The sequence below is a fragment of the Dendropsophus ebraccatus genome, chromosome 7 (assembly GCF_027789765.1).
Source record: "Dendropsophus ebraccatus isolate aDenEbr1 chromosome 7, aDenEbr1.pat, whole genome shotgun sequence".
NCBI classification, from domain to species: domain Eukaryota; kingdom Metazoa; phylum Chordata; class Amphibia; order Anura; family Hylidae; genus Dendropsophus; species Dendropsophus ebraccatus.
Window position 1 is genome coordinate 59,590,949 of NC_091460.1, and position 27,254 is coordinate 59,618,202.

A 27,254-nucleotide genomic window follows, 5' to 3' on the forward strand; every position below is an offset into this window, starting at 1 on the left:
GATATTTTTAGGGACCTGTTCAGGTTTAAAGTGTATTTGAGGGGCCTGTATGTTAGAAAGCCCCACAAAGCACCCCATTTCAGAAACTGCACCCCCCAAACTCTGCAAAAGCAGATCCAGAAAGTTTTTTTAACCCTTTAGGGGACTCACAGAAATAAAAGCTAAGTGTGTAAGAAATTTGAAAATTTTAATTTTCTGTGCAGAGATTTTATTGTAATCCAATATTTTTCATAATTATAAACTTATTACCAGAGAAATGCACCCCAATATTTATTGCCCCGTTTCTGCAGTTTATAGAAATACCCCATATGTGGCCCTATTGCGCTATTTGACGCAACCACAAGCCTCAGATATAAGGGAGTGCCTAGTGCATTTCAATGGCTCCGTTATATCTGGTCATTTCTGACTGTATCACTTCCAGCTTGGTAGAGGCTCTGGGGTGCCAAAACCTAAAAAACACCACTAAAGGGACACCATTCAGAAAACTACACCCCTCAAGGAATGTAACAAGGGGTGCGGTGAGCATCTGGACCCCACAGGTGCTTCACAGATTTTCCCAACAATATGGCGTGAAAAAAGACAAAAGTATTTTTTACACTAAAACGTTGTTCTAGACTTCAATTTTTCATTTTCACAAAGGGATAAAGGGAAAAAAAAAACACAAAACATGTAGCGCAGTTTCTCCCGAGTACGGAAATACCCCACATGTGGTCATAAAGTGCCAAGCGGGCGCAGGACGAGCCTCCAAAGGGAAGGAGCGCCAATTGGCTTTTGGAAGCTGGATTTCACTGGAATGGATTTCAAGGGCCACGTCGCATTTACAGAGCCCTCGTGCTGCCAAAACACTGGAAACCCCCCACAAGTGACCCCATTCTGGAAACTACACCCCTCAAGGAATCTAACAAGGGGGGCAGTGAGCATATGGACCCCACTGGTGACGGGCACAAATGTGGAACAATGTGACGTGAAAGTGAAAAATTTCATTTTTTCACTTTCACGGCAAAAATGTGCCCGTCATCAAGGGGTCCATATCCTCATTGCACCACTTGTTAGATTCCCTGAGAGGTGCAGTTTCCAGAATGGGGTCACTTGTGGGGGGGTTTCCACTGTCTTGGCAGCACAAGGGCTCTATAAATGCGACATGGCGTTCATCATCCATTCTAGCCAAATCCAACCTCCAAAATCCAAATGGCGCTCCTTCCCTTCGGAGGCTTGCCCTGCGCCCACATGGCACTTTATGTCAACATGTGGGGTATTTACGGACTCGGGGGAAATAGCTCTAAACATTTTGTGTGTTTTTTTCTCTTTTAACCCCTTGTGAAAATAATAAATTCAAGGCTAGACCAACATTATAGTGTAAAAAATGTAATATTTCATTTTCACGCCACATTGTTCCACATTTGTGCCCGTCACCAGTGGGGTCCATATGCTCACTACACCCCTTGTTACATTCCCTGAGGGGTGTAGTTTCCATAATGGGGTCACTTGTGGGGGGTTTCAACTGTCTTGGCAACACAGGGGCCTTTTAAATGCAACATGGCCCCTCGAAATTCATTCCAGCCAAATCCAGCCTCAAAAAACCAAATGGCGCTCCTTCCCTTTGGAGGCTTACCCTGCACCCGCATGGCGCTTTATGTCCACATGTGGGGTATTTCCGTACTCAGGGGAAATTGCTCTACAAATTTTGTGTTTTTTTTATTTTTTAGCCCCTTGTGAAAATGAAAAAATCAAGACAAGATTAATGATTTAGAGTAAAAATTTAAAACAAATTACACCAAATGTTGGTCTAGCCTTGATTTTTTTCCATTTCCACAAGGGGTTAAAAAAGAAAATAAACGCAAAGCGTGTAGGGTAATTTCCCCTGAGTACGAAAATACCCCACATGTGGACATAATGTGCCATATGGGCACAGGGCAAGCCACCAAAGGGACAGAGCGCCATTTAAAGGCTGGAATGGAGGATGGAGGCCATGTCGCAATTACAAAGCTCCTGTGCTGCCAGGACAGTAGAAACCCCCCACAAGTGACCCCATTCTGGAAACTACACCCCATAAGGAATCTAACAAGGGGTGCAGTGAGCATATGGACCCCACTGGTAACAGGCACATATGTAGAACATGTGCCGTGAAAATAAAAAATACAATTTTTTTCATTTTCACGTCCCAAATGTGGCCGTCACCAGGGGGCCATATCCCCGCTGCCCCCCTTGTTAGATTCCTTATGGGGTGTAGTTTCCAGAATGGGGTCACTTGTCGGGGGTTTCTACTGTCCTGGCTGCACAGAGGCTCTGTAATTGCATCATGGCATCCTCTAATGGGAATGGCGGCCATACCTATTTAGCTGGGGAAAAAGGGACAATTCTAATTTATTTGGGGGTATTAGGCCAATTATTAGTTTATAAGGTTGAAAATGACAGGTGTCCATCAAACTCAACCTGTGTTGATCCAGAGGAAGGCAAAAAACCCTCGTAAGGCAGACGACAGTAGCCTCATCACAGGGAAAAAATTCCTTCCCGACTCCATAATGGCGATCAGAATAATCCCCGGATCAACGTGACCCCTGAAATAGGAATAAGGGACAGAATTTAGATAATGTAGAACCCCAGTGACGTGTGGTACGACTTGAAGCGATCCAGTATGCAGAGGCCGGGGTGATCAGGACAGGCGTCACACTGGAAAATGGCGTCCTTCCTGATCTCCCTGTTACGCCACACTCTGCACTTCTTCTGGGGTCTCCTGTTTTCCAGTGTGGGGGACGTCACCTGGAAAATGTTGTCCTGGTGCGATACGGGGTCCTTCATATCGAGAAGCGCTGGGTCCGCTCCATGGCTGCTAAATATTAGGGCGCTATTACTACTTCTGATATGTTCGGATCGTGCCGCAAGCTACAGGGCAGCGAGGGATCGGAAGAGGGGGTGCTGGTATAAAAGTTATCCCCGTACAGGTGGTAACCTTTATCCAGCAGTGGGAAGATCAGTTCCCGAACGATCTCCCCACTAACTCAGAGGATGGGGGGGGGCATCTGGGGGCTGGATTTGGGTGTCCCTTCCTTCATACACTCTAAGTGCACGTGCACACTGCGGAATGGCGAAGGATAACCCTTTGTGCATTCCGCAGCTGGCACCCACCGGCGGACTGATGCGGGTGCGCGTCTCCGTCCGTGTCATAGACTCCATTCTATGCACGGGTGGATTCCGCTCTCCGTCAAATGTGTTCATTCTTTGGACGGACGATGGAATCCGCCCAAGCATAACATGGAGTCTATGACACGGGTGGAGACGCGCGCCTGCATCAGTCCGCCGGCGGGTGCCAGCTGCGGAATGCACAAAGGGTTATCCTTCGCCATTCCGCAGTGTGCACGTACCCTAAATCTGTAAGTGTACCCTGAGGTACTCTCACAGAGTTTGTAGAATTTCACGCCATACCGTGATCTCTTATTGGGACGGTACTGGCGGAAAAGACGTGTCTGGGGGGCAGCGTACGCTACGCTACCCCCAGATACGTCATTGGATGATGAGGATGAGGATGAATGGAGGAACGAAGGACCCCCCATTCATCCTCACTGGCTGTTTCGGTGTCGGAGGCAATAATAGCGTATGCGTCCGACACCGAAAACACCTTGGGGGTCATCTTTATACGGGGATTGGTATATGGGGTATGTAGTGGTGTAGTGTAAAACTTTATTCCGTGTAGTGTAATGGTGTTTTTTACATGTTTTTTTAACATTAAGTATAAAAAAAAAAACTACGCCAAGAAAGGAGTTGCTGATAAATGGCGCACTTATGTGCGGCACTTATAAGCAGACCGTGGCTGTAGGATATAGGAAAAAAACACTCTACGCCAAAAAGGAGGAGTTGCTGATCAGCGGCGCACTTACGTGTGATGCTGATCAGCACTCAGCGGCGATAGGGTGCGGAAAATAGAAAAAAAAAAAATTGGGAAAAAAAATAAAAAATCTTTCTTCAACCCTATAGCTACTGATATGTGTATTATATACACATGCGTGTGTACACGCAGCGATCGGGGAAACCGCGGGCGTAAATGTACGCCCGTTTGCGTTAAGGCACGGGTTTTGGGGGCGTACACTTACGCCCGCGGTCGTTAAGGGGTTAATATCTGTTGAACAAACTACCTATCTTTTCTGATCCTCATGTGGATGGGGAATAACTTTTGGTAATAGCAATACTTTATTAAGAGTTTGGCACTTAGTACTTCAAGGGGTACTCTAGGGAAACTTAAAAAAACTGGTTGGGCGGTGGGAACATAACTAACAGGTTATTCTTACAAATCCTGGTGTCCCACAGTCGCTGCACCATCAATCATGGTCACCCACAGTTCACCTGCATCTCTTGGTTCCTGTGTTGTCAAGATCCCACAGGAACTGCCCGCTCAGCCAATAAGTGACTGCAGAAGTGTCCGCCTCAGTCACTAATTGGCTGTATGGCCATTTCTGAGCAAGGCTGTGATATCAGATGAAGGAGACCAGTGAGTAACCATGAGTGGTGGTGTTGCGGGGGCAACATGATGGGTAAGTATTATTTGATTGTTATGTCCCCAGCATCCCCTGCCCTTCCTGTTTTTTTTAAGTTTGTCCCAAGTACATGGTGCCATAGTAGAACATAGAGCAATGGATACCAGGAGCATCTTTTTTCAAAGGATCATTATTGTTGTTTGGCAATGTATACTGGGGATGTCCTACCATAGGTTGTGTGATGTTGATGTTGTGTTTACAGTTTCTCTTTATTCACCTTTGTATATACACTGTTTGGTAATATGGCAACTTGTTCTAAAAGTTGTTAGGAATGACAGCCTCAATATCAGGCATGCCATTATACAATACAAATAGTGACAATTAGGTGAAGCATAAAGTCCTAGGAAGTGCACAGACAGATCTTAACTACAAGTTGATTTACTACTTTGCTTAAACTTCTAGTACAAAATTTAGAGCCCAATATAGAGTATAAGTTGTATGAACTCAATGTAGCACAAAGACTTTCTCCTAAAGGGAAAATTATCCTCGAGTCCGCAACCATTTTGCAATATCTCGGAAACATAATGGATCTTCACACATAATTCCCTGTTAGTTAAGGATCACACTAACTTAACTTGGATGACACTACCTCAAAGAAAAAAAAAACTTGGCACCTCTTGCAGAGATGGCTGCCATGTGAGGATGTTTTAAGTATATCTGGCAGAGATGACTTGTCTCCAGTGCCCAGATCTTGCTCTCTATATTGGATCCTGTATTTCTTTTAATCCCTACCAGGCTTGTTAAATGATTATCACACTCGGCTTTTGCCAATATCTGCATGGGTAGATGCTAAGGACTGTTTAACAGGATAAAAAGTTGAATTGCCAGAAGCCATATCTGCAGTGCAGAAATTTTCCCATTAGGTTCTTAGGTTCTGCTATTAAATATAATGCTCTGGTATCAGGTGTATTCAGATCTGAATTAAGATCAGATTGTCACACGATCTATCTAACTCCATAAGAGATTATGTAGCATTAAACGTATCCAAATTAGGGATGGTCCGAACCCGCCGAGGTTCGGGTTTGGCTGAACCCGAACGCTCGGCATCGGATTCCCGCTGTCTGCCCGCTCCGTGCAGCGGGCGGATCCAGTGGGAGGAATGCCTGGAAAACTGGGATACAGCCTATGGCTATGGCTGTATCCCAGTTTTCCAGGCGTTCCTCCCGCTGGATCCGCCCATTGCACGGAGCGGGCAGACATCGGTAATCATTGCGGAGGGTTCGGGTTCGTACGAACCCCGTCCGAACCAGGTTCGGACCATCCCTAATCCAAATACATGTTGGTTTTTAACTAAAGATAAGTGAGCATCAGGGTGCTGGATTGAGTTCGATGCTCGACAGAGTACCTAGTGCTGCTCGGGCACTCAAAAAAAAAAAATGCATAATGCATTTTCACAGACTTAAAGTGTCACTGTCTTTATAACTTTTAAAATCTAAATCAACAGTAGATGTGATATACACTCACCGGCCACTTTATTAGGTACACCTGTGCAACTGCACGTTACCACTTAATTTCTAATCAGCCAATCACATGGCAGCAACTCAGTGCATTTAGGCATGTAGACATGGTCAAGACAATCTCCTGCAGTTCAAACCGAGCATTAGTATGGGGAAAGGTGATTTGAGTGCCTTTGAACGTGGCATGGTTGTTGGTGCCAGAAGGGCTGGTCTGAGTATTTCAGAAACAGCTGATCTACTGGGATTTTCACGCACAACCATCTCTAGGGTTTACAGAGAATGGTCCGAAAAAGAAAAAACATCCAGTGAGCGGCAGTTCTGTGGGCAGAAATGCCTTGTTGATGCCAGAGGTCCGAGGAGAATGGGCAGACTGGTTCGAGCTGATAGAAAGGCAACAGTGACTCAAATAGCCAACCGTTACAACCAATGTAGGCAGAAGAGCATCTCTGAACGCACAGTACGTCGAACTTTGAGGCAGATGGGCTACAGCAGCAGAAGACCACACCGGGTGCCACTCCTTTCAGCTAAGAACAGGAAACTGAGGCTACAATTTGCACAAGGTCATCGAAATTGGACAGTAGAAGATTGGAAAAATGTTGCCTGGTCTGATGAGTCTCAATTTCTGCTTGAACATGACAATGAGTTCACTGTACTCAAATGGCCCCCACAGTCACCAGATCTCAATCCAATAGAGCATCTTTGGGATGTGGTGGAACGGGAGATTCGCATCATGGATGTGCAGCTGACAAATCTGCGGCAACTGTGTGATGCCATCATGTCAATATGGACCAAAATCTCTGAGGTATGCTTTCAGCACCATGTTGAATCTATGCCACGAAGAATTGAGGCAGTTCTGAAGGCAAAAGGGGGTCCAACCCGTTACTAGCATGGTGTACCTAATAAAGTGGCGGTGAGTGTAAAGCAACTTTGCAATATACATTCATTATTTTTGTTGTTGTTATGCTGTAAAACAAAGCTGAACTTACCAGAAATCCAGGTCCAGTCTCCTGAAGGCAGATTTTCTGCCTTGTGCTAGTTGAGAAAAACAGACTAAACACGGGAATTCCGTCCAGTACAGAGCCACAGCTCAATGTGCCCGTCAATCATATGACTGCCTTCTCTCTGTGAGCGCTCAGATGACCTGGGATACACAGGACTTCCTGTTTTCTGACTGTTTCCTGTTTTTTTGAGAAAAAACTGTCAGAAAAAAGGAAGTGCTGTGTTTTCCATGATAACTAAAAAAAAAGTAATAAATGTAAAATGCTAACTTGCTTTATATCACATCTACTGTTAATTTAGATTTTTAAAGTTATAACAACAGTGACACTGTAAACCCAATTGGGGGGGGGGGGGGTCAAATGATACTTACCTCTCCAGTCTGTCTTTTAGCTTTAGCTAATTAGCAGCTGCAGTGGTATCCCGCCTGGCGGTTGATTTGCTGAGCAGCAGTAGGGAAGATACATAGAGGACCAGAGAGGTGTGTATAATCCCCCTCTCCCCCCAACAGAACTCAGTCGCTGTCGCTTTGCATACTATGGCTGTAGTATTCTTGGTTCTGTTATAACTAAAAACTAAACATTTAAATGGTGTGGGTGAAATCATAAGATGAGAAATCATTAAAGGGGTAGTGCGGCACTAAAAAATTATTCACAGAATAACACACATTCCAAAGTTATACAACTTTGTAATGTATGTTATGTCTGTGAATCGACCCCCTTCCCCGTGTCCCACCACCCCCGCACGTGTACCCGGAAGTGTGTGGTTATCGTGGCTGAGCACAGTTATGAAGCGGCGGAGGGGGGACGGCGGCAGCGATTCGGCCGTGCGTCCGAAGATGACGTTTGGCACAAGATGGCGGACTGGCTCGACACGGATCAGGTAATGTATAATGCACCACACACTTCCGGGTACATGGGCGGGGGTGGTGGGACACGGGGAAGGGGGCGATTCACAGACATAACATACATTACAAAGTTGTATAACTTTGTAATGTGTGTTATTCTGTGAATAATTTTTTAGCGCCGCACTACCCCTTTAATACAAGTCATTGCGACTTCATGACCCATAGTATTGATTATTACTACAAACTACTGACCTTACCCTAAACCCATTTGCCTGCAGACCCATTGAGATAACTCTTCTTCCCATTCATCGGCACACACTTGATAGTCAGCAGCTTCTCTGTGAATTACCAGGGCTGTCAATGAGCTCACATTGGTTGAGGCAGAAACTGAAAGATAAAATGTAAATATATTTTTTTAAGTTTACAAATTCAGTCCTTCTGGTTTGGGAGGGCTGCCATTAAGGAACACTCTGGAGCTTAAACACTGTCTTTTCCTGATTTGGCCACAGACATTAGAAGATCTTTAGCTGAACTTGGCCAACTAACACTCTAATGTGTATGGAAATATCATGAGTTTTGGCCGGACACTTACATTATCCTGTGCCTGATCCTTGCCAAAGGTGTCTGGTGGTAACTTATTCCCTTCTACCTACTGAGAATATATGAACAGTCAGTTAATATAAGCATGCATGTGTATGGGGAATGTGATGCGCGCCCAACAACCAATGATTTTAGGTCTGGACTTAAAGAGAATGTACCATCAGGTACATCCTCTTTCATTTGACCCACAGATAGAACGGCGCTGTCACAGGGAAGCCGGTGCTGCTGTCCGTTTTCTGAACCCTCTGCCCGCTTCCCGTGTACGGCGCCATTCTATCCACGGGTACCGGGCCAGGGCTGAAGCACAGAAGGCAGACCAGCCTGCCCCCAGTGGGAGGAATCCCCCGCCCCTCTATGACGCAGATTTGATTCTAATGGAGCCGTGTCATAGAGGGGAAGGAATTTTCTTCCCACTGGGGGCGGGCCGGTCCACCTCCTGTGCTTCAGCCCCAGCCCAGTACCGAACGGCGCCGTGCACGGGAACCAGGCTGTGGTTCAAAAATCCGACCGAGGCACCGCCTTCTACGTGACGGTGCCGTTCTATCCGTGGGTCATATTAAAGAGGATGTACCTGATGGTACAGCTGATGATTGTTTCGTTGACTGATTGTTGTCTCTATTATACAGAGAGATAATAGCCCGAATTGGCCTGATTTGGCTGATTACCACTCCATGTAATAGGGCCCTTAGGATTGGCCATCAATATTTGATCGATTAGGGGTTGACATCTGGAACTTCTATTGATCTTTGTGATGAAGTTAAGTGCAGTGGTCTCCATTGTTACATAGAAAAATCTATATGGACAATTGTACTCGGTACTGCAGCTCAGTTCCATTTAAGTAAATTAAATGACCTGCAGAACCAAATAAAGACACCTCGATAAACGAGCCCCTCCCCATCCTTGTTCTGATGAGAAGGGCTCCTGGCCATCAGTACGTGCTAAAAAACCCTTTTATGTAAATATCACAATAGAGAGAAACGTCCACAATTTGTAAGTGACGTAAAGTGCTCCGTAATCTCTATAAATAAAAACTTGTATTAAGTATTCCTAAAACTCTAAGATCAGCACTATTCACTGAACTACTCAAGATATATGAGTGTTATTTGTACAGTAGATGTAAGGCTCCCTACACAACTGTAGTTGTACATCATATAGTGCATCCAAATATGTGGTGTATAATGTCCCATCACACCCACTGGTCTCCGCATATATTCATTTGAGTGTGTCTATTCTCTGAGTCTACCCCCCCCCCCCCCCTGCACTAGACACTTTTCCTTTTCCCCAGACTCATATTTTTTTTTTTATAACAGATTTGTTGAACATATGCTGAACATATCCTGTACCAAAGGCATGTGGACCGGAAAAGTGGAACTAAGGGTAGCTATAAAGTAAGGAATATGCCATGTGCTCCATATTATAGACCTGTATGTATTCATATGTACTTCTTATCTGTACAAAACATTAGATTATCTCATAAACCTTGCCCTTATTTTCTTAGCCATGGGGTTGCTGTTTGTGTATGAAATCCAGGCTTCTGCTGATTATAGATGGTAGAAAAGGTTCAGTAAGTTCACATTCTTCAAAAGTCATGGTGGTTTCCATTTTGCAACTTCATCCTTACCATCCCTCAAAATTGCTGCAGCCATCAGGCTTACAATCTAACCAACAGAATCCTACACAAAATGGCTTTGGAGTTGTCCGAATAATCTTGTGCTACAAGTTACTATTTCACAATTCCTTCTCTATTTTGGAACCAACTGGTTAATTTTTCCACAGCCTCTGAGGTTTTTACTAGCTGTATTCTTCGGCACCTACTACTCAACAAGCATGAGCAGCCTAAACATCTGGAAAGGCACCATCAATGCTGAACAGAATATAGATGTAGTGCTGCTGGGTGTCACCCAGCTGCAATGTTTGTGGGGTGGGGTAGCCCAGAGGCTGGGGGGGGGGGGGGGGCTAGGTCTGGCAGCAGTGGGGTTGCTGGACCACTGGAAAAAAATACAGCAAAAAAGGTCCGGGACTGTCAAGAAGCAGCTAGAATTTTATATCCGACAAGAACAACATTCCTTTCCCAAAACTCCAGCAATTGGTCTCCTCACTTCCCAGACATTTTAAGAGTATTGGTAAAAGAAGAGAAGATACCATCAATTCTAAATGCATAAATGTTTTTAATGACATGGTTGAATCTCACTTTCAACAGCTGATCTATGTGTTCTATGTTCTGTTGTTAATAAAATCATTTCATTGTGTCTTTATTAGCATTTTACATGGTGCCCCAACTAGTTTGGAAGTTTGCAATTGTACATTTCTCAATGTAAACACATTGGGGCTGATTTACTAACATGTTCCGGCAGAGTTTTGGTCCATTTTCCCTGTCGGTTTAGTGTTCCAACATGGGGGTTGGCCACCTTATAGTAAAATAGTTTGTGTGTAGTATAAGTAAGTGTATTCACATTACTTACTGACAGCAGCTCCCTGTGTACCTCATAGAGCTAAAATCAGACTCCCCTCCTCCAGGCTGGGCTGCCCTGTTCTGTGTTGATTCTGTCCATAAGATGGCCAACATGGAGAAGCATGTGACTCCGCCTCCAGTGTCCTCCATAGGAATATACAGGCTCAGTGGTGGCCACTGGAGGCAGGGCATGGTCACGTGCTCCTACTTGTCGGCCATCTTATGGACAGCCTCACCACAGAGCAAGGCAGCACAGCCTGGAGAAGGGGAGTCTGATTTTAGTCCTATGAGGTACACAGGGAGCTGCTGTCAGTATATACAGTGAGTACACTAATGTACTGTACACTGAACAATTTTAGTATAAAGTGTCCAACCCCTTTAATTAAAGGTGTGCGACACGACCCTACAAACTCATCATTTTTGTCCAAAAACCTGCCAAATGGGTGTGCTGTGGGTGTGTCACGGTGGGACCTTTAAATCTCACCACAACCATCAGATTTATTAAGCAAACCATAATTCTTGACAGGTTTTCTATTCAAAAAATTGGTGCGTGGTGGGGATGGTCAGGTTTTAATTTTGTCCTTTCAAAAACCTTCCTGATTTACATTGGGCCACATTAATGCAAATAAAATGGCTTAAAATTTACGTTTTTTGAGTAAATGAGGCCTATAATCTAAGTAAAGCTGTAACTGGAGAATCAAGCCAGATTTGTACTATAAGCTAATGAGGCCCAGGATACAGAAGCAGATATTTTATACATTGATTTCTTAAAATAGTTAAAAACTATGTATAAAGCTCCTCTCTGGGTCACTTTGAAATCTTCTTTTTCATTGTTTCTCCACTGAGGCACTACTTTACAACTGCTTTACTTTATATAATACATTCATATTATTGATATTAGAAAGTTATTGCAAATGTTTCCGGTAATTGTAAAATTCACCAAAGGCACTTTAGTGGTAAATGATATTTTATCCAATCCACATCTTACTTACCACAGTTCCATTCATCCGAACTGTCTGTACAGTCCACTCGCCCATCACACCAAATATCCTGCGAGACACACTCATGATTCGCACACTCAAGCTCATCTTGTGCACAGGATGCTGGAAAGGTAACAAAAAATGAAGACTAGGCGTATATCAGACTTGAACGCTTTGAAATAACTAGGTTGCTAATAAACATATCTGAAACTTACAGCAATTCTTCTCCTCCAACTCGTTGGGGCAGTCTGGAAAGCCATCACAGATCATGGAATGTTTAATGCACATCTTATTTCCGGGACATTCCCATAGGCCTCTCTCTGTGCAGTCTTTAGAAAATAAAGATGTTATGGTGTAATAAAACATTCAGAAAAGCTACAGTAAACAGTTTACAACATATGCCACACAGGAAATTTATATCATAGACGTTTGAACAGGGACAACATCCAACATTTATAGGCCCCTGTCTCATCTCGAATACCTACCCCTAAGCCCATGAACTTTTATGATCTGTTGTAAAGACTTAAATACAATTCCAAAAGGGTTGCCAATTGTTTGTGCATTTATGGAGAGTTCTTAAAGAAGCAACATTTTGGGCGGTTGTGGTATTGTCGATACCAGACTAAACTTAGAGAGAATGTTCTTTTAAATACAGAGAAGACTTTACACCCCATCGGTTATAACATTGAATTCAGCTGCCTAATATTGCATAGATCTGCCATGAGCCACTAAAACAGCTCTGACTCATGGATTTGTGTGCTGACTATGGAAGGGACTCCTTTGGCCATGGCTTATGTCCCAGAGAACAAAGTGAGTTGAATTTCAATCCTTTTCTTCCCTAACATCATCTGTCGGGAAGAGTCAGGAAGCCACCACACACAGTTCAGCAGAAGCAAGTCTAATTTGTATGGGGGACTTAAAGGGCTGCCCCGCAGCCTCTATTATGTTCCCTATACCCCCAGCAGCAAGATAAATGATTATTTTTCAACAGACAACCTCTATAAGATGTTATGAGCAGATCTTTTAACTTCCGTAAGCTGCTAGGCTAGGCCTCCATAGATTGGCCCTTGTTGGTTGATTGAGAAGTGGAGAATTTGGAGGGCAAATTACCACCTTAAAAGGTTAACTCTTCAAGGTAATCACACCATTCCCGAACATTTTTTCCTGTTTAGTAGGGTGCAATATCCTGCTGAAAGAGACCACTGTTATCAAGGACTCATGCTGCCATGAAGGATATACATGTTCTGTACAATGTTAAAACAGGTGTCAAAGTAACATACACATCAATGCCAAGGCCCACGGTTTCCCAGCAGAACATTGCCAGCTTATATTTTTCCCATCACACACCTTGGTGACATCTCTATCCCTGGTAAGGGACACACATGCCACTGGCCATCTACATGACCAGGCCACTTCCTCCTTTTATGCTCATAGCCAGCCCTAACTTTTTCACTAAGCTCTGCTACTATAACTTTTCTATTGGACTACATAGGCCGGCCTTCACTCCCACATGCATCCTACTTGAGTTGCATTCTCCTGGGATTCCAATGTGTACTGCAAAATGTAATGCTGTATATGTGCGAAATTAAAAGGAAACTAACAGTAGGTTAGAAGAGTCTAACCTGCTTTTATGTTTCCATCGGACAGGGAACAAAGAGAAAAAAAGTAGTTTTATTAACTTCATCTGCAGTGCCATTTTTCTGAAATCTTCCTTTTTTCTGCTACTCTAATTAGATGGTTGGATGTACTGGAGACTATAGCCCTCAATGCAACAACCTGTAGGTGTCTTACATAAGTCTACACCAAGGGTTCATTTATCCTATACCCCTGGTGTTTGTATGTTTTTTGGTTTTTTTTGCATCTTTCTGTTTTGTTTTTTTTGTTATTTCCCCAGAAGAGTTGGCTGGTAATTTTCCATCACTCCCAACCCCTATCTCCACCGACATTATCTGTCAGTGGTCGGTTGTTAGAGCCCCGTCCTTCTTACACTGATGGCCGAATCAGTCACAATCAAGTTACAGGTGCTACACTGTGACCAAGAGAAAGAAATACAGGTACTTTTATCATCAGCATGTCTACGTAGCACAGACTCAGGCTTCAAGCAAACATATTTAAGCACAGAAATAAGTATCGAAATAGGTTTAACAGTTTTATCATACATTTTTATTTTCAACTTGTTTCCTTTATACAGTAGTCCCTTTAATTGTAGCTGTCATTTAGAACATCTTTGCAGAAATCAGTAGCACAGGTGATTTTAAGAAACTCTGTAATATATATATATATATATATATATATATATATATATATATATATATATATATTAGTGGCACTCAGGAACAAAGATGAGTAGGATGCCAACAGTAACACCTGATGCCAAGGTGTATACAATATATGTCCAGATAAACTGTAGTACTCCAAGGTAGAATGAAAAAAATCGTGTTTTACTTAGCCCATGCAGACAGTGCAATGTTTCAGCGTTTCAGCTCATTCAAGATGAGCCTTTTTCAAGCAGCCTTTCTCACTGGACACACACACATATATATATATATATATATATATATATATATATATATATATATATATATATATATACCATAGCAGAGGTAATCTCTCAATGTCCAAGTATGGATAGAGAATTGGTCAGATTGCCCTTTAAAAACTGTAATGATCTCTCCAAAGATTTACGTATTTTGAATATAAAATAGCAGTAAATGTAATAATAGAAATGTAAACTCAGTTTTTCTACATTAGCCAAGCATGATTTTCTTTTTTAATGCCGTTTTGCAATGTCAAAAATATGATATTAAATGTAATAGAATTAGATACACATGTATCTGGGTCCTTTTATGGTAACAGAAACAGGGCCGGTATCTCCACAGCTTATATGAGATGAAATTTATGAAAAGCTTTTCCAATATCTTGCATACATGGAATAAGAATGAGACCTTGAGCCGTGAGCAGCAAACGTCTCTGCAGGACTTCTTGCCATAGTGAAAGTAATGTCACAGTGACACTGGAAAATTTCCAGCCCCTGTCCTCTTCCATATTTATAAGAATTGATACAAATTGATTGAAAGGGGAAATAGAAACAAGGTCTTAGAATAAATCTGATTATATCTCTCTGAGAGCAAGTATTATACACTGTTCTGTAAATAGCAGCATTTTCTTTTCAATTTAATGTATAAAAAGTTAACCACACATGGTCAGGGAAACAAAAAAAATAAAAAATGATATATGTGTATATATATATATATATATATATATATATATATATATATATATATATCTCAAAAAATCAGTTTCTGTTATAAGGCATCTTATAGCAATCTCTGTGGTGGTGCCCCCTGTTGTTCCTTGTTCTGCAGCCTCCAGTGGGAGACACACTAGTTCCAGTACTGTTCTCACCAGTACACTCTCACCAGGTGCATTCATACCTTTCTACATTGTATATCATATACTTCCTTTATGCCAGGGGTGGGGAACCTTTTCCATGTCGAGGGCTGGTCGGGCATTAATAAAATCATTCGAGGGCCGCATTCTGTGCGCGGCAGTTAGTAGCGTGGGTTTGAAGCACCCGGGGCAAGGCAAAGTATTGTTCCCCTAGTGCCCCTGCTATTGTAGTTAACCCCCAGTGATGCCCCTGGTAGCCTAGTTATCCCCCCAGTCATGTCCCTGGTAGCCTAGTTAACCCCCCCCCCCCAGTGCCTGTCCCAAATAAAAAAAATAAACATCCCACTCACCTTGCCTTCGCGCCCACGCTGCCCAGGTCCTCTTCTCTCCTCTCTAGTCCGTACCCATCTTCTCCTGCAGGCGGCGCGCGTTGAAATGACGTCATCGCACGCGGCCCGCAGGAGAAGGAAGACTTGCGCCACTCTGGTGGGGAAGGGGATAGCACTCACAGCATCCTCCTGTGTCACAGACACAGGAAGATGCTGTGAATGCAGGCTCCTGCCCCACCAGAGCGGCGTGCACATCACAAGGGAGCCGCAGGCATCGGGAGGTCTCAGGGGCCAGATGCCAGAGGTTCCCCACCGCTGCTTTATGCATTTCTATAAGCCTGTATATATAAGGAAGGGAAAAACAGATCTACACAGCAATTCACATAAATAGACAGAGAACGGATCTATGTGTAGTACTGTTTCCTCTCTCTTTACACGTACAGGCATATAGAAATACATGAGGGGATTATATGAAGCACCAATAATTTATAAGAAGGACACACATTAATATGCAGGTCAGTGGATAGAGACAGGAGAAGTAAGCTGTGGTGAGAAGTTACTTAAACCCAGACTGCAATGCTTCCTGATCATTCCAGAGATTGCCTACTGACTGACTATGAGTTATCTGGGACTGACCAAAAGTTGATCTTTGATGTTTTTGCTCTGTTATGTTGGACAGTATGCTATATCTGCAGCAGCTTTTTATAGAGTAAAAAGTGCTGAGCAGATTGATATGGAATTTTGTTTAAAAACAAACAAACAAACAGATTTACCTGTATTGTATTGATTTATTTAATTCCCTTCTTGCTCTGGGCTTAGTAGTCCAGTGGGCGGTTCTAAGCAGTGATGGACAACTATCTCTATATGTATGCTCATGCAGGGGAAACTGTTAGGGGCCTATTCCACGAAGCGATAATCGGCTTATCGCTATGTGTAATAAATACAATGATCAGCCGGTGACAATGATCATCGGCTGATCGTTGATATAGGTTTGAACCTATATTTGTCGGGCGGCGACCGCACATCGCTTAATGTAATAGCGGAGCATGGCCAGCGGCTGACGATTTATATTACCTATCCAGGCTGCAGGGCTCCTCTTGTGGTCTTCTTCTTCTGGGTCCCACGCGCTCCAGCTTCAGAGCAGCCTGTCTGAGCTGATAGGCCGCTCAGCCAATCACTGAGCGGCCTGTCAGCTCAGACAGGCCGCTCTGAAGCTGGAGCGTGCGGGACCCGGGGAGAAGAAGACCGCAAGAGGAGCCCTGCAACCTGGATAGTAATGTATAAAGTTTAAACAAGGGCTGCAAGGACATCGATGTCTATGCAGCCCTTGTTAAACGATAATCGGGCTGTGTAATAGGCCCAGTAAACGAGCGCCCATCTAGCAGATCGGCGCTCATTTACAGTTATTATCGGGCCCCCATTGGCCCGTGTAATAACACTCTTAGTCACTGTATGGAACTGCCCAATGGACTTCAAAGCTCAGGATAAACTAAGATTTAAGTTCATAAAATATATGAAATACTGAATCATCTGCAGCTGTATCAGTAACTTACCACAATTTGCTTCATCACTGTCATCTTCACAGTCCGCTTCTCCATCACATCTTCTGGAGGCCAAGATACAACGACCAGAGAGGCACTTGAAGTGACTGGGTGAGCATTCTGAAAAGAAATAAGAAAATGAATTCCAGGTAAATTACGTGAGCAAAAGCAGGTTACCAATTTATTATTTAATATATTATACCCTTAAAGGGGTAGTGCGGCGTTTAACTTTTATTCACTAAATAACACACATTACAAAGTTATACAACTTTGTAATGTGTGTTACTTAAGTGAATGGCCCCCTTTCCCGTGTTCCCCCCACCCCGAAAGTGTGGTGCATATGCTCAACCAATCGCAGCTAAACAGCTGATGACGCGGCAGAGAGGGGCCGGCATGAGGGATGGCTGAAGCGGGCCGGCCTCCCGAAAATGACGTCGCCGACCCAAGATGTTGGCCGGGGTCGACAGCGAATACGTAAGTATAAAACACCACACTTCTGGGGTGGAGGGGAAAGCAGGGGAAGGGGGCCATACACTTAAATAACACATTCTATAAAGTTGTATAACTTTGTAATGTGTGTTATTTAGTGAATAGGGGTTAAATGCCGCACTACCCCTATAACTCCATGATTCATAGACATACCATAAAAACATATACAACTTGGTGTATTCACAATACAGGGATACAGGGTCAGGAGAGGAGGGGTTAACTACTGAGATCTACACAACTTTTAGAATGGGACACTTGTAGCGGTGCAGTGCTCCCAGTGTGAATTTAAATACAGACAAGCGAAGATTCGCTGCGAATCGCGCTGTCAATTCGCCTCATTCTGCTAAGCGAATTCACGCTGATTCTCTAAGAATTTCTTTTTAAAAAAGGTGGCCACACTTGCTATCGCGAGCGTCACTGTACTGGAGAAAGGGATTAACCATTATTCCTAGCGCCCGTGCAAACAGCTGCAGGCCCCTCTGTGATTTTAGCACCTCCCCCTCCCCCTCTATATAAGGCGGTTCGTTTATGGAGGTGGCCAGTCGGCTGTGTGTGGAGGAGAGAGCAGGATGGCAGCATGCAGTTACAGCAGAGCAGGGAGAGACTAACAGAGTGATATAGGGACAGAGAGGAGAGGATAGGAGGGCTGATTGTGGGTGATTTTTTTTGTTGTCGCTGTCAACCAAGTGTCCAGTTTACCAAGTAACTGGGTGCCTACTAGGAATTCACTGGGACCAGTGAAGACACAGTCGATATTATTCACTCACTGGGCACTGTAAACTCCTGCAAACTCCTATTGAGTTCTACCAATTTACTGGGATCAGTGAACTGAGCATGTGCCTTACATAATCAGTGGTCACACTCCGCTCCTACTGTGTTAAACAAATTTGGTTTCATTACTGAACTGAGCGCGCGCTTTACATAATCATTGCATGCATTCCACTCCTACTGTGTTATACAAGTTGGTTTCATTACTGAACTGAGTGTGCACCTTACATAATCAGTGGTCATACTCTAATCCTGTCCTGGGAAAAAAAATTAATATTATGCCGCTGATCCACCAAGGTCCACTGCTGTCCATGGTGGAAATTGGATGACTGGCTGAGTAAGACGGATACATTACAGGCTCAGCTAGAAACACTGCAGCTCTAGAGTCACTATGGGGAACATTTTATACCAACCTTAATGATGGCTTTAGAATACATATAAAGGAATAGCTTGCATTACAAAAAATAGGAATGTACTTGCACGTTGTAACTCATGAGAAGCTAACAGAATAACTTTATGGTGAGGCTAATGCAACAAGCTCAGTTTATCAGTAAGACCAAAGAAGGTTTTGAGAATTTGTAAGTTATAATTCTTACCTTCCACATACTGATCAGGCATCAGACATGTCTGGTTATCAGACTTTTCATCAGGAAATTGACTACAGTCAGTGTCTTCTGGCCACTGTAACCCCACAATCCCTAATACCGACTCACATCGCTCTTTTGAATGTTCACAGAGAGATCTGTATGGTTAAAAAATTATAATGCCTAAATTATTTCTGATTTCAGCCAATTTAGGACAATCTTCACACATAAAAATACATTTTATTAGGATGTTCCTTCCAAAACACTAGTTTTATGCTGCCTCAACCATGGGCAGCATGAAATTGTCATCTGTACTTCACCCTGAAAGGCTGTGGTACTTCAGAGGTATTATAGTTAGAAATATAAGTCGGGATTGGGTTGTCAGGAGTTTAGTATTGGGGTTTCTATCCCCTCCCTGCTGGCTGTGACTGATAGATCTCTCCCATTAAAATCATTGTAAGAGGGGAGTCAGTGCTTGGGTCATATTGCCTATTTTTGGGGGCAGAATGAAACTGATAACAGGCTTCCTTGAAGAAGCATGAGTTGACCAATTATGAATGTTAGGTCTAACAAGATGTTGGTCAAGACTATAGGTGTCCAACCGGATGCTGGCTCTGACAATCGACAATACTGTAGCCATGTCCCAACCATATTCCAGCATCAATTTGGATCATATAACGAAAAACAATAGGGGAATTTTGGTACAAACCCCAGATATTTGCTCATTTTTGGTGACTTTTTGCCATTTTGTAATGCACTTGTCAAGTGAGTAGGGCTTAGCATACAGAAAACATGAGTTTCATGTAAAGGGGGCATGGTCAATTGATAATTTTGAGTTGGTGAAGGTTCCTAATGCGGCAGCACAGGCAGATTCACCTGCATTTATCAAAAGATATGCCCCTCTTGATAAATCCAGTGTGGTATACTGGTGGAAGTTTGCGTAAGATTGGCAAAAGAAATGCCAGTGTCAATATATTCCCCAGTGTTTCAAAATTTTCAACTCTTTGTATCTCCACATTTATCTCCTCTATTTTTGAGTTAATGTGGCTCCTGACCATTAGTTGAATGTGCCTCATGAGGGACAAAAGGTTGGGACAACTGGCTTGGAATATATAGCTGGCTTTGACGATATAATATAATGACAATATAATAAAAGAATCTGCACATTTTTCCTGTAGTTTGGAAGGAATTCACTAAACCAAGTATGCATATCTTGTGACTTTTTCATTTACGTAAAAAGTGCCCAGAGATTATGGGGTCTAATTAAAGCCTTTGGAAGCCCAGTAGATTTACCATACTTTGAGGCTGGAATTGGCAAAAACTGGCATACTTGTATAGATGTTAACTTGTGGCACATGGACAGCCACATATTTAACAAATTTAATGTGAATTTCCATGCGGAACCTCTCTAAAATCTGGTATCACTTTTTTCCCAGCATTGTACAAGCCATGTGATTTTTTTTTAAATCCCTCATTAATGCCAAAGGGAGATGGAAATTGTGTGTTTTTTGTACTGTTCTTGTTCTTGTTAAAGCACCTAAAGACGACTTTCAAAGAATTCTACAATTATCTTTTCCATAAAGTAAACACAACAACAACAGCAAAAGGTAAAAAAAAATTAAGCAAGCAGCAAAAATCTCTTTTGAGTGTATAGTCTGGAGGAAAAAGGGGAAAGGCGGGCATGATCAAAACTTTTAAATATGTTAAAGGGCTAAATAAGGTTCAAAAGGGAGGTGATTTTACTAAGAAACTGAACAGAAAAACAAGGGGACATAATCTGAGGTTATTTGGGGGAAAGAGTAGAAGCACAATGAAAACATTTTACTTTACGCAAAGAGTAGTAGATGCTTGAAAATAACTTCCAGTAGATGTGGTTGGCAAATTTACAATAACTGAATCTTGTCTGAGATCAATATATATTTATCTATTGATAGAAAATAATATAAGAACAAACGTAATGGAGCAGGTGGTCTTTATTCATTCCTACCCACTTAACTACTCAACTTCTCATCTTTAGGCCGAGAGTGATTTTAAAGTTTTTGTTTGTTTTTGATATGCCAGAATCAATATCTGTAGAAGTCTTTACAATGTAACACAACTGACTATATAACTAAAGCTTCCTGACACTAATACATTCTGGTCATGTTCAGTAGATACCTTACCTACAAGGGGGTATCCTCTGGTTTGTTTCAAGATCACATTTTGGTACCAGAATAGTGCAAGCAAAGTACATGAGATATTTGTAACAATTAGTCTGGACGAGGGCTGGGAACAGAGATGACTCCCAGCTTATGGAGGCTTCTTTTTGGGTTCTGTGGCCAAGATAATTTGGGAAATGCGTATAATTATAGGGTAGATTCATACATAGTTCTAGGGTTATTGGCTCACACTGACCTGAAAGTAAAGAAAGCAATATCAGCAATGTCAAATGATTTTTTCTCTACTTCAATTAACTTTTATTATTATTTGCAATAGGATAAACATTTCACTTATTTAATTTCTCTATTCACAGATGTAGCAAATACATGCAACTTCATGGGAAAGGCCGATCCACGTTCTGTGCCGCAGCTGTTTCTCCAGATGGCCTGAGAAGTAGGAGAGCTGCTAGTAACTATTATCTTTACGGCTGGGGCACCCTTTGTTACATCTGTGTATAGCAATCGTATATTACTGTCAGTTCTGTTGCATAATATGTACATTATTTTCAAAAAAGGCAATGAATCACATATATAGCTTCTGAAATAATGTAATGAAGTCTGTAGGAGAATTTGGAACCAAAAGCAGACATCTCCACATTACAGATGAACAAAATACAGGCAAACGCAAGTACTTAGTATTTAAATCTGGATGGCTTGAGAAGATGGATGCAGCCTGGACTGCCTGGAAAACATGAATATAACCATAGCCATAATACTTATCAGCTTTCTCCCTAGGAAGTTGAGTTTTGATTTCAGTCTGACACAGTGCTCTCTGCTGCCACCTCTGTCTGTGACAGGGACTGTTCAGAGCAATAGCAAATCCCCATGCTCTGGACAGTTCCAGTCATGGACAGAGGTGGCACCAGAGAGCATCATGTCAAACTGGAAAGAAAGCTTCACTTACTGCAGGGCATAAAGCAGCTGATAAGTACTGGAAGGGTTGAGATTTTTTAGTAGAAGTAATTTACAGATCTACATAACTTTCTGACACCAGTTGATTTAAAAAAAATCTGTATTTGCTTGTAGTAGAGGGCTAAAAGTGACAAAAGTGAGATGGGATAGACCCTAAATAGATAAGTCACTTGAGTGAGTCCAAACCCAGAAGTCTTGACATTTGAATACTAGTGGCTCAAGAAGTTGGACAGCCTGGAAAATATGGATACAGCCATATTCTGTATCCATGTTTTCCAGGACTTCCTAGGACTGTATCCAACTTCTCCAGCAACCGGTAATCAAATGTCAAGACTTCTGGGTTTAGATTGATTTGAGCATGCTGTAGTTGTGTTAATCTCTACTGTATACCATAACAGTGATGTCATCATTTAAAAATTTGCATTGATCTTTAAGACCAGCTAATTATAATGTCCATGGCCCAACCAAGGGGCTTGGGTTATGTACCAGGGGCTTATGGTATATACTAGTGGTTGAGAACCAGTGGCCCTCCAGCCCTTGAGAGGGCTCTTTTAAGAAACACTAGAAAATGCGGTCGACATACTGCAGTTGGTTCTGTTCTGAGGTATTTCACAGTTGGGGTCATTGACACATGATCCAGGGCAAACTGGTAAAACACATCTTGAATCCCCTTCTTGGCATGGCTGACCTGTAAATGGAATAAAAAAACACCAGGCTACCATCTGAGATAATTAGGGTTCACATCATGTATGTGCATCTGTGACATTAGAGTCACAGGCCCCATTTCTTTCGATAGCCCAAACATAGTTGACTAGTTATTATGAAGAGTTAAGTAAATTTTGCCACTAACTCCAGACATCTTCCCTCCAAGTGAAACTTCTGGATGTATCAGATACTTTAATAAAAGTAACTTTGGGCCACCAGATTTACCTCTTTTCCACTATTTCCTCTATAGATGTTGTATAATTGATCACAGTTATTATAGTTCTGTACATTTCCCAACAGAGTAATCAGAAAATAAATGCTGTCTTCTCTTACCCTTACTGTCAGTGCAATTTTCTTCATCGCTGCCATCTTTACAGTCATTATCTCCATCACAGAGGAAGGCACTAGGAATACACTGTCCATTCTTGCACTCAGAGAGACCTTGGCTATGACAAGCTAGGGGAATAGGGTCAAATACAGATTAGTTTAGTGAAATTCACCCAACCCAGACCTTATGTTTCTACTCAGAATATCAAGAAACAGCCTATTATTTTTAGAGACCCTATTTGCAAGTGTCAGTGGGGTATTTCTTTTGGATTGCATGTTATTATTTTTATTATTTTAAGCCTACTAAAGCCGTATTCATATCACAATAGTCTGTAACTCTACTTTTCATAGTTACATTTTCAGCCACCGGAAATCAAATGCAGAGCACTTGGGTTCAGACAAACCTGAGCGTGCTCGAGGTTTCCTCATGCCTACTGAGTAGGGAAAGTCATTTTTGAGATAATGCCATCGGTTGGCTGTTGACAGTAGATCTTTATTTTTATTTTTTTATTTTTTTTCTCAGATCAGGAACCTATTTGATAGTATCACTATAACAATGAACTACAGATATAATATATGCTGTGACATCACAGAACGGTAATACAATGTAGAGCACAGGTGTCAAACTCAGGCCCTCCAGCTGTTACAAAACTACAATTCCCACCATGTCTAAAGCTTTGGCTTTCCAACCATGATGGAAATTGTAATTTTGCAACAGCTGGAGGGCCTGAGTTCTACAACCCTGCACTAGAGTGACTATCAATATTGTCAGTTTTTTTTTTATTGTTTTTTATTATTTGTAGCAAATTTATCAAATATCGTGCACCATTTGTTAAATCTGTCATGTTTTTATATAAGTTTGGTTAAAGGAGAAATCCAGGCACAGACTTTTTTTAAACTGTCGGGAGGAGGTGGGTGAACAAAACCACATGCACTTACCTGCCCAGCTCCAGCACTGGGGTCCGCTGTCCTCTGCTCCCATCCCCAGTTCCCCGGCTGCTTCCTGGCCTAGAAAGGAGACTTTGGGATGTTCCAAGCCCGCTCAGCCAGTCAGCAGCTGTAGTGGGGTCCCGCCTCAGCCGTTGACTGTCTTAGTGGGCCTGAAACACCACGTCCCAGATTCCACTCAGGCCTAGAAGTGGTGAAGGACCGGGGACGGGAGCAGAGGGCAGGGGACCACAGAGCTGGAGGTAAGTGCAAGTTGTTTTGTTCACCCACCTCCTCCCCAGCAGTTTTTTTTGGGGGAAAAAGTCTATGCCCGGACTTTATTTTTTGCGGCCTACATTTTATGCCAGCCTGCTAGTGAGTGGCAAATTCTATATCATATAACATATATAATCGTTAAATAAAGTTAAAAATAAGGAAGTGATAATGGTGAACACTTGGCTAATACAAATCCTAAAAGGAGCATGTGGTACAAAAAGTATTTTTACACAATTGATAATTTAAGCCCTAATTGTATGTACCAAGGACGAGGAACCTTCGACCCTTCAGCAAACCTACAATTCCCATCATACCTGGAGAGCCAAAGCTTTGGATTTGGCTATCCAGGCATGATAGGAATTTTAGTTTTGAAATAGCTGGAGGGACACTGGTTCTCAACCACTGGTACAGTATATATCATAATTTCAACAAAAAAATGCTGTAGGGAGCTTGATACTTGTAGGCCGAAGAATTCCAATACGAAGTATGAATAGCTTACAGCAGTTGACTTCATCAGACTTGTCAGCACAATCGTGGTCTCCATCGCACACCCATCTCAGTGTGATACATCGTCCATCTCCACAACGATAACTTTGTGCAGGGTTACAGTCTGTCAATTTGAATATTACAATTATTGACAAATCATAAAGTACCAGCTTGATAAGACATAATGATGATGATTTTTAAACTGCTAATAACTAGCACTAAGATAAGATTGAAATTGGAAAAAACTAAGAAATGGTTCATGACAATCAGTAAACATTATCTTGCATTCATTCAATCCATTCAAACTTAACTTTTAATATGTTGCTGCCCATGATTAGACTAACAATTCATTCCATACTTTTCATTCATCCCATTTTCATTCCTCCTGGCATTGCAAAGCTGCTACAATGTTTCAGATAGGGACTAGGTTATATTAACTATCTGGGTAGGAAGGGGGAGATGGAGAGAAAGGCTCATACACAGATTTTTGTGTGTTCGGCAGAAAGCAGCAGCTCAAAACTAGTGAAAGGAGACTGAATAGATAATAATAAGAATGGAATACATTGTTAGTCCCACAATGGGCAGCAACATATCAAAAGTTATTTCATTAAATGAGTTATTAAATGAGCATTTCAACATCCCTCTGTGTTACATCCTATGTGATTCCTAATATATAATTTACCAACAATGTCTCCGTATGCCAGAAAAAAAAGCTCTTAAGTCATAGCCACTAGAATTTGTTGTTTACTGTCTGAAATGAAAATGAATGGATAAACCAACGACTGGGTGTTAACATTCCCCTTGTCAACTGGGTGTGTCTCTTCTTATTCTGACACTGTCAGGAGTCAGATAGTGTGGAACATAGAAAATTTTGTGCTCCAAGGCAAATTGATAGCCCCCATCCTTAATTCTAGAGATGAGCGAATCGCTCGAAAGTCGTTTCGCGAAGTTCGCGAATATTCGTACGAATTACATATAACCGAATTTCATTTAAAACAGTTAAACTATAATAGCTACAATAGTGGGACTATTAAAGAAGGGCGAATTTTTCACCCCATGTTGCTGTGACAGTGTAAAAAGTTGAAAAATGTAGATTTTTTTTAAAATGTCAATCAGCCTGTCAATCATTCAATTTCCACCATGGACATCAGTGCACATCAGTGGATTAGCGGCGTAAACTAATTTTTGTCCCAGGACAGCAGTGGACATTGCTAAAATAGCGGCATCAAATGACGTCTGAAGAACATTGGTTGATCAGGGGAATCAAATTAAATGGTCTTCATGGGCATTATTGGATGACAGTAGATCAGTAGCATGAAATGAGTCTTTCTCACAGGACAGCATTAGACATTGTAAAGCGGAAGCCCCATCAGGGGCAATGTCTTAGGTGTCAGGAATGTGACTTTGCGCTCCTTGGTCTGTGCTGGGCATCCGAGGAAGCACTGAGCCTATGGTTGTTTTTTTATTTGCACTATCTGTCTGAATGCTGTCTTTGCTTCCCAGCCACACTCGTATTACCTGTTACACTCTGGCAGTGCTGGGGTTAATCCTTCTTTAGCCTGTCCAGCTGAGTTGGGTGCTAAGATCAGGGCTGATCCAATCAGCTGCCGGACCCAATCCCTGATCCCAGATAAATATCAGCTAGCTCCTCATTTCCCTGCTGGCTATTAAGTTATACTGTGCTACAGCTTTTAACTCTGCTATTGTCTGTGTATTTCTGACCTTTGTCTTTGTTTCCTAACTTCCCTGTTTTGCCGCCTGTCCTGACATTACTGCCTGACTTTGACTACTCTTTTGGATCTTGATTTTGTACTTTTGCTGACTGACGTTGCTGATCCGGATTGTCTACTCTGCCTTATTGTGTTTGTTTTGTCTGTCCTGTCCTGTGTTACACTTTATTAGTGTAGGGACTGCCATCGTGGTTGTCTGCGCCTGTTTAGGGCCGTTGAGGCAAGTAGGTAGGGACAGAATGTGGGTTCTAGTGGCTAGGGCTCACTGTCTCGTCCTGTTCCCTACCTCGGTCCAGTGCTTCTTCAGGAGATCTTTCAGTCCGGGAAAGGAACGGAGGAACCTATGCACAATGAGGTGAAGGTAGTCTCTGGGTGAAGGTAGAACACTGAAATGGGCAGTCCATGGCAGATGTGTGTCTTTTTAACACCCTAAACCCTAACAAAACATAACCCCCTGTGGCATGGTGTGGCTGTAAGAGGCAGTTTTTTGCCTCTGGAGTGGGAATAGGGGTTCAGGTGAAGCTCCTGGTCCATATACTCCACTCCAATCTAAGAGCTGATAAGGCTCTGAAACCCACCTGGTGGAGCTCTATTAGAGGACTTCAGAGCTTCCCAGGTGAAGACTTCCAGGGTGGGAGAACACAGGCAGTGCTAGGCCTGTGGGAGCTCCAGCCAAGGAGTCTTGGTTAGACCAGTGGATCTGGTAGTGTTGAGCAGTGGGCTCAGAAGTG

At 42.5% G+C, this 27,254-nt stretch overlaps 1 protein-coding gene across 2 annotated transcripts in view; it reads right to left on the reverse strand.

The window, feature by feature from the left end:
* CORIN (corin, serine peptidase) overlaps nucleotides 1-27,254 on the reverse strand; it is a 168,024-nt gene that overhangs the window by 22,827 nt on the left and 117,943 nt on the right. Inside the window, exons 9-17 of one of the 2 annotated variants that reach the window (XM_069977585.1) lie at nucleotides 24,807-24,917; nucleotides 23,111-23,233; nucleotides 22,656-22,760; nucleotides 21,125-21,356; nucleotides 18,975-19,120; nucleotides 17,134-17,241; nucleotides 12,077-12,190; nucleotides 11,874-11,984; nucleotides 8,087-8,216 (exon numbers count right to left, since the gene is read on the reverse strand). In XM_069977585.1, the coding sequence (XP_069833686.1) occupies nucleotides 8,087-8,216; nucleotides 11,874-11,984; nucleotides 12,077-12,190; nucleotides 17,134-17,241; nucleotides 18,975-19,120; nucleotides 21,125-21,356; nucleotides 22,656-22,760; nucleotides 23,111-23,233; nucleotides 24,807-24,917 (1,180 nt within the window). The remainder of the gene's footprint in view (nucleotides 1-8,086; nucleotides 8,217-11,873; nucleotides 11,985-12,076; nucleotides 12,191-17,133; nucleotides 17,242-18,974; nucleotides 19,121-21,124; nucleotides 21,357-22,655; nucleotides 22,761-23,110; nucleotides 23,234-24,806; nucleotides 24,918-27,254) is intronic. The other variant, XM_069977586.1, reaches the window with a different exon arrangement.